Source organism: Beta vulgaris, chromosome 6 (genome assembly GCF_026745355.1).
Source record: "Beta vulgaris subsp. vulgaris cultivar EL10 chromosome 6, EL10.2, whole genome shotgun sequence".
Taxonomy (NCBI): domain Eukaryota; kingdom Viridiplantae; phylum Streptophyta; class Magnoliopsida; order Caryophyllales; family Amaranthaceae; genus Beta; species Beta vulgaris.
This window is the reverse complement of record NC_079207.1, coordinates 52,806,871-52,814,337: the sequence shown is the minus strand read 5'-3', so window position 1 is coordinate 52,814,337 and position 7,467 is coordinate 52,806,871. Positions and strand designations below refer to the sequence as shown.

Sequence of the window (7,467 nt, the reverse complement as noted above, 5' to 3'; positions counted from 1 at the left end):
TGAAATCAGAAAGGAAGATAACTGAACAAAAAGGACAACTAATACAAACAATGGTTGAATCTGGCATAAAGCCAATGCATGCATACAACTTTTTGTGTCATGAGGCTGGATCAGAAGAAGTAGTGGGCCACACAAAAAGGGACCATCTAAACTATATCACACAGTACAGAACAAGATTGGTTGAAGGAAAGGATATGCAGAGGTGTTGGACTTACTTCAGCAAAGAGCGATGATGATCCTGCATTCTTCTACAGGCTGAAATTTGGGGAACATAACAACATGTCAGCTACTTTTGGCGAGATTCAATGATGTTGGAGGACTTCAAAGCATATGGAGATGTTATGATATTTGACACAACATATAGGACAAACAAATATGGACTGATATGTGCACCATTTGTTGGCATAAATTGCCATTGGAAAACAACAATGTTTGCATGTGCTTTCATAACTAATGAAAAGGAAGAGAGCTTTGAATGGCTACTAGAAACATTCAAGAGAGCAATGTGCCAACAAGAGCCAAAGACAATTTTCACTGATCAAGATAAGGCAATGGGCAATGCAATTGAAAAGGTATTTTTCAGTTAGAATTATTTAGTTTTCAGTTAGAATTATTTAGTCTTCAGTTTGAGTTAATTTTATAATCAGTTAGACTTATTTATAATTCAGTTAGACCTATTTAGTTTTCATTTAGACTCATTAATTTTTCAGTTAGCCTTATTTACTTTTTAGTTAGACTAATTTACTTCTCAGTTAGACTAATTTACTTTTCAGTTAGACTCATTGAGTTTTCAGTTAGACTATTTAGTTTTCAGTTAGACTCATTTAGTTGTTCAGTTAGACTATTATTTTCAGTTAGACTATTTAGTTTTCAGTTAGACTCATTTAGTTGTCAGTTAGACTCATTAGTTTCAGTTAGACTATTAGTTTTCAGTTAGACTCATTTATTTCCACTATTTCAGTTAGACTTCTTTCTTTTTCGTTAGACTTATGATTATTCAGGTAGACTTAGTTAATTTTCAGTTAGACTTATTTAGTTGTCATTTACACTTATTTACTTTTCATTTGGACTTATTTAGTTTTCAGTTAGACTCATTTAGTTTTCATTTGGGCTTCATATTACTTCTTTTTGTCTAATGAAATTTTCAGTTAGCATTTACACTGTTTTCAGTTAGACTTCTTAATTTTCAGTTGGTCTTCATATTATTTCTTTACCTTTTCAATTAGATTCACAAGCATTCAAATGAAAGTGATTTCTAAGCATAATATGTACTATCTTAAAACAGGTTTTCCCAAATACAAGACATAGGCTTTGCCTTTGGCATATAGAGAAGAACTTTGTAAGCCACTTCGGATCCCTCAAGACCAATGAAGACTTCAAGAACATGTTCAAGAACTGTTTGATGGGGTGTCAAAATGAATCAGGCTTTGAAGAATTGTGGGCGAAAATGATGGAATTGTATGGACACGAGAAAAAGGAATGGTTCGAGCAAGTATATGATCAGAGACACAAGTGGTGCACCGCATTAAATAAGGGATATGTTTTCAGCTGGAATCTTATCATCACAAAGAAGTGAAGTCACAAATAAGGCAATATCATTCAATGCAAAAGCAACAACAAACCTGTTTGAATTCTATCATATATTTGAGCAAACAGTGAAAAGATGGAGAAGCAATGAAACTAGTGACAACTTCCGGAACAGAACTGAACGTCCCAAAGCCGTCAAATCCAAATCAAAGCTTCTGAAACATGCAGCTGATGTATACACACTAGCACTGTATAATGACTTTGAAACAGAGTATGAGTGGGCAATGGCATCATTTTTACGAGCATTTGCAACAGAAAACTCACAGCTGAAGTTGTTTGAAGTCTCACCAGAAGAAGATTTCACCAATTCACATACAGTAGCATACGATGAGGCTACAACAGAATTAGTGTGCTCATGTCAATGCTTCACAGAGACGGGGATGCTTTGCTTTCACATAATAAGGGTCATGCACATGTTCAGCATATTTCAAATACCACAACAATATATCCTTAAGAGATGGACAAGACTTGCAAAGTCAGCAGTATGGGAGAATGTTCAAGGTTAGTGAAATAAATCAATATGACTAACTGACAAATGAAAGCAACTAACTGAAAAACTGAAGACTCCAACTGAAACAATTAACTGATCACCTGAAAGATTTAATTAGTGAACTGAAAAAAAAAAGGCTCCAGCTGAAACATTATATAACTAACTGATCATTAATGTTACTACCAGAACATTAATTGGGGGTTTTGTTTGTGTGGGGAGGGGGATATTAGTGGTGGGGGTTTTGGGGGTGTGGGGTTTAACACTTAACTAACTGAAACAATTAACACACCACCTGAAAGAATTTATAAGCTATCTAAAAATTTAGTTAGTCAAATGAAATAATTGACTAAGAAACATTTATTAAAGCAGACAAGGACCAAAGCCAAAATGCACGTTGTGGACACCATGGAGACATGCAATAACCAAGAATTTCTACAACCTAGTGTCAATATGTCAATCAAATGAGGATGCAAGAACATTATGTGACAAGTCGTTGAAGGAATTATACAAATCAGTGAAAGAAGTTTTCAAGACGATCAACAAAAACAACAAGAAATCGAAGATGAAGAACTACGAAGACAAACAGTTGAAAATCCTGAGGTGATAAAGACAAAAGGAAGACCCCAAAGGGAAACAAGAGAGTAAAAGGACATTTTGAGAAGCGTAAAATGAAGACAAGGCATCCGAACGAATATGGAACAAAAACCCCAAATGTACCTCAAGTTGAATAGTGTTCAAATAATATTAGTTTTCAATTGTATTCCAGTCAGTAATTGTATTGAAATTTACACTTGTTTATTTCTAAGCTACTCGAAATTCAGTAATATTAGTATTTATTGTCCTTCAGTTAGACTTGTTTATTTTTCAGCTAGTGTTTCTAGTGCTTCAGTTAGACGTGTTTACTTTTCAGCTTATATTAATTGAGTTTCAGTTAGACTTGTGTATTTTTCAGCTAGTGTTAATTCTGCTTCAGTTAGACTTATTTATTTCTCAGCTAATCTTTATACTGCTTCAGTTAGACTTGTGTATTTTTCAGCTAGTCTTAATTATGCTTCAGTTAGACTTATTTATTTTTCAGCTTGTATTAATTGGCTTCATTAGACTTGTGTATTTTTCTGCTTCAGTTAGACTTATTTGATTTTCAGCTTCTATTAATTACGCTTCAGTTAGACTTGTGTAATTTTCAGCTAGTGTTAATTTTCCTTCAGTCAGACTTATTTATTTTTCAGCTAGTATTAATTGTGCTTCAGCTAGACTTCTTTATTTTTCAGCTAGTGTTTATAGAGCTTCAGTTAGACTTGTTTATTTTTCAGTTAGACTTATTAACTCTTCAGTTAGACTTGTTTGTTTTTCAGCTACTATTTACAGTGTTTCAGTTAGACTTAAAATTTATATTTACAAATATATGTCATACACTTATTATTATGAGTTAGATTTTTCATTTTTCAGTTGGTGATTGTATTTTTCCAATTAATTTTCAAACAACTTCATTTACACAAATGTATTCCATTCAAAGTAAGTGTAAATGTACAATTCATTAAAGAACACAGATATAAAATGTAAAATGAGTTCTGTGCTATTTCTACTGTACATTGCAAAATTTAATGGTGTGCTATTTCTACTGTACATTATAATAATAATAAAAAAAAGTTTGGCACCTAAGAATAATGAAATTTCAACAGTTGCTCTATTTTCACTTTGTCTCCAAAATTATTATTCAACACATCTTCTACTTTCGCCTCATGATCCCTCCTTCGCCGTAAAATGTGTGCTTCTTTTCTATTCGTCTTCTTTGATCGATTAAATGCTAATTTATCTAACAGCCTCTTTATCCTTCCTTATCTTCTGTCTTGCCATCAGTTCAGGTTTCTTTGCAGACCAAACATAACAGTCATGCTTCACTTTCTCTCTCAGTTTGTTTAAAGGATGGTCCACAAGACGAAGAGCAAGCCTACACCGCTCAAGGTTTTTGGTGGCTGCCTAAAAAATAAAAAAATCAAAACTATTAAAAAAGTTTCAAAAATGTAACAATTACAAAATAAAACTAACTGAAAAAAACAACAACATCAACTAGTCTTTATAGTGCTTCATTGTTTTTCAGGTAGTCCTTATAATGCTTTCAGCTAGTAATGATTGTGTTTCAGTTAGACTTGATTGTTTTTCAGCTAGTATTTATTGTGTTTCAGTTAGACTTGTTTATTTCTAAGCTAGTCTTTACAGTGCTTCAGTTAGACTTCATTATTTCTCAGCTAGTCTTTATAGTGCTTCAGTTAGACATCTTTGTTTTTCAGCTAGTCTTTCAAGTCCTTCACTAACTGGCTATCATACCTTTTTCTATTAAAAAACTTTCAAAAACAGAAATGTAACAAGAAATACTCCTAAAAACAATAAAGTAATCATACCCTTTTCAGGTCAACAAGTGCACATGGTTAGTATTTTGACCGTCATACAGCTCCATGGTTTTGATTGCATAGACACCACAATCAAAATTGTTGTCCTTGCTTCTCCAAGGGAAGTAAAGAGTTGATGTTTGCCAATGGTGGAGACAGATCAAAATCACGACATCTCATAGTCTCTTGCATAAAAGAATCAAAAGCACGACACTGCATTTGAAGATCAAAAAGTAAACAACAATTAAAAAACAAGTAATAAAATGGAACAAAAAAAAAATACAAATGCTCATAAAAAGGTACGTACAAAGTATGTAAGACCGTTAAATTCCTCATGCTTATATCTATCAATGTCCTTCATGTCTGTACGATTGTCAATATTTTCAATCCTTTTTGCTTTCTTGTTCAGCACCAAGACAGTATAATGATCATCCTTGTGAACAGGAACAAAAATCTGGAAGATAAACATAAGATGCAAAAGCAATAAGTCTACCTGACAGAGAACAAAAAACAAAATGAAATACTAAAAACACTAGCTGAACTAAAAACATACACTAACTGAAAACATAAACTAGGACTAACTGACAAGTAACATACACTAACTGAAAGAGAAAATACACTAACTGAACAAACAAACACTAAATAAACATAAAATAATACTAAGTGAAATCAAAACAAATAAAAAAATGGTTAACAATAATACAACTAACCAGTTCAGCTTCTCGAATATCATTCCTGGAAATGATTTCACCCATGAAGAAATAGCTTCCTTACATTTCTTGTTGAATAAATCATCATCTTTTGTAATAAGCTTTTTCTTGTTTTCTTCCCATTCCTTCAACTTCTGATCATACTGACTAGTGCCCTCCAGCTTCTTCAAAATAATCTCATTTTCAGCAATCTCACTCTCAAACTGAACCTTTTTTACCTTCTCAGCACACAACCAATTGATATAGTTCTACAACAAAAGAAAATAGATATTATGACAAACTGAAAACAGAAGATAACCAACTGAAAAATAAATTTAGTTTTCAGTTAGACTTTTTAAAATGTCAGTTAGATTTATTTACTTTTCAGTTAACTTATTTAGTTTCAGTTAGACTTATTTAGTTTTCAGTTAGACTCATTAAGTTTTCAGTTAGACTCATTAAGTTTTCAGTTAGACTCTAAGTTCTCAGTGAGACTCATTAAGTTTTCAGTTAGACTTATTTACTTCTCAGTTAGACTAATTTACTTCTCAGTTAGACTCATTTAGTTTTCAGTTAGACTTATTTAGTTTTCTGTTAGACTCATTAAGTTGTCATTTTAAGTTACACTCATTAAGTTTTCAGTTAGACTCATTAAGTTTTCAGTTAGACTCATTAAGTTTTCAGTTAGACTTATTTACTTCTCAGTTAGAGTAATTTACTTTTCAGTTAGACTCATTTAGTTTTCAGTTAGACTTCTTTATTTTTCAGTTACACTTATTTATTATTCAGCTAGACTTATTAAGTTTTCAGTTAGACTTATTTAGTTGTCAGTTACACTTATTTACTTTTTATTAGACTGAAAACATAATATGACCAACTGAAAAACATAACATGACAAACTGAAAAACAGAAGATGACCAACTGACAAAATACTATGACCAAATGAAAACAAACATATAAAACTAAGCAATAACAACACTTACAAAAGGCATAATATTAAACCAGAATCTCCTTGTTGCAGAAGGTGATTCCTCTTCTTGCCTATTGAACATGAAGGCGCATCCGTCAATAACTCCACTTGTCAGCCAACCTTGACGAGGCATGCTAATTAAGTCGAATTTGTACAACTGAACCGCATAGTTGCTATGAGGATTATCAAAATCCACAATGAGATCACTTGTTAGTTCACTTTGCATAATGTCATTTTTCATCTTCACTTCCTCAGAATCTGTATCCAATGACATATATGCAACATCTTCATACTCATTGTAAAATAGATAATCAACCAGCAACCTCTGGTCAGGAGACAGATCACTCAAATATCTATTATAATGCTGCAAACTTCGACACATATATTGCCATGGTTGTTGACAGGAACAGCATGCAATCCAGGGTAGAAGATGAAACAACACCAGCTTCCTTCTCATCCTCTTCTTTTTTAGCCTTGTCAGAAGATGAATTCAACTCCATGATCAGCAATCCTATCAATCAGGTCCTCCAAACCTTCATCGTCATAATCATCACCTGGTTCCTTAACTCTCACAACTTTCCCAACTTTCTCTGAAGTAGGGTCATAGTCCCACCCCTTCAATAATTCAGGTGTTGAAGGGATTTCTGACTTTGATTGTTTCTGAGGTTTGTAGGATTTGTATGATGATTGATCAGAATAAGAGCCATCACCCTGCATTCAATTAAAATATCAAAAAAATGACAGATATACTAACTGAAAGATAAACATACACTAACTGAAAATAGAAACAGATACTAACTGACAAGAAACATAAACCAAATGAAAAATAAACTATTACTAACTGACAAGAAAGATACACTAACTGAAACATAAAATAATACTAACTGACAAGAAAAAAACACTAACTGACATGAAACTTACACTAACTCAAACATAAACTAATACTAACTGACAACAAACATACACTAACTGAAATAAAAGATATACTAAATGACAAGAAACATACACTAACTGAAACAGAAAAATAAACAAATTAAAACAGAAACTAAAACTATACTTACTCGAGGATATTTTACATTTACTGGAGTGATGATTGGAATTGAACTTCCAACACCCTCACCACTCTCTGCACTGTCTGCAAGATCCTCAACAACAGGACTAGGAGTTAATAGTTGGAATGAAGGGCCATCGAAATCAGCAATGTTTTTCCTTTTAGCAGAAGAATCAACTCTCCAAGACTTTCTGCTATATACATTCTCAACAGCTTCAACAACAGGAGGAGGAGGAGGAGAGAGTTGGAGTACGAAGATCAACAATATCAATACCAGCAGCGGTGCGAGT

General features: G+C 32.8%; 2 protein-coding genes across 2 annotated transcripts; one reads left to right on the top strand and one right to left on the bottom strand.

The window, feature by feature from the left end:
• Positions 1 to 1,538: 1,538 nt before the first annotated feature.
• LOC130591925 (protein FAR1-RELATED SEQUENCE 5-like) lies at positions 1,539 to 2,603 on the top strand. The gene is made up of 2 exons (XM_057395917.1): positions 1,539 to 2,088; positions 2,447 to 2,603. The coding sequence occupies exons 1-2, from the start codon at positions 1,539 to 1,541 to the stop codon at positions 2,497 to 2,499; spliced, it is 603 nt and encodes a 200-aa protein (XP_057251900.1). The 3' UTR covers positions 2,500 to 2,603.
• Positions 2,604 to 4,507: 1,904 nt separating this feature from the next.
• LOC130591854 (uncharacterized) lies at positions 4,508 to 6,508 on the bottom strand. Its single transcript, XM_057395795.1, has 3 exons — positions 6,140 to 6,508; positions 5,178 to 5,425; positions 4,508 to 4,921 (listed from the first exon to the last, which is right to left on the bottom strand). Coding segments are annotated over exons 1-3 (618 nt in total). The 3' UTR covers positions 4,508 to 4,920.
• Between the last annotated feature and the right edge of the window lie 959 nt (positions 6,509 to 7,467).

What these genes read in the sequence shown, in the direction of transcription:
- LOC130591925 (XM_057395917.1), top strand. Translation starts at nt 1,539, where the DNA reads ATGTTTTCAGCTGGAATCTTATCATCACAAAGAAGTGAAGTCACAAAT. An exon ending in AGTATGGGAGAATGTTCAAG is followed by an intron (nt 2,089 to 2,446) that starts GTTAGTGAAATA and finishes TTATTAAAGCAG; the next exon opens with ACAAGGACCAAAGCCAAAAT.
- LOC130591854 (XM_057395795.1), bottom strand. Translation starts at nt 6,508, where the DNA reads ATGTGTCGAAGTTTGCAGCATTATAATAGATATTTGAGTGATCTGTCT. An exon ending in GGTTTAATATTATGCCTTTT is followed by an intron (nt 5,426 to 6,139) that starts GTAAGTGTTGTT and finishes CTTTTGTTGTAG; the next exon opens with AACTATATCAATTGGTTGTG.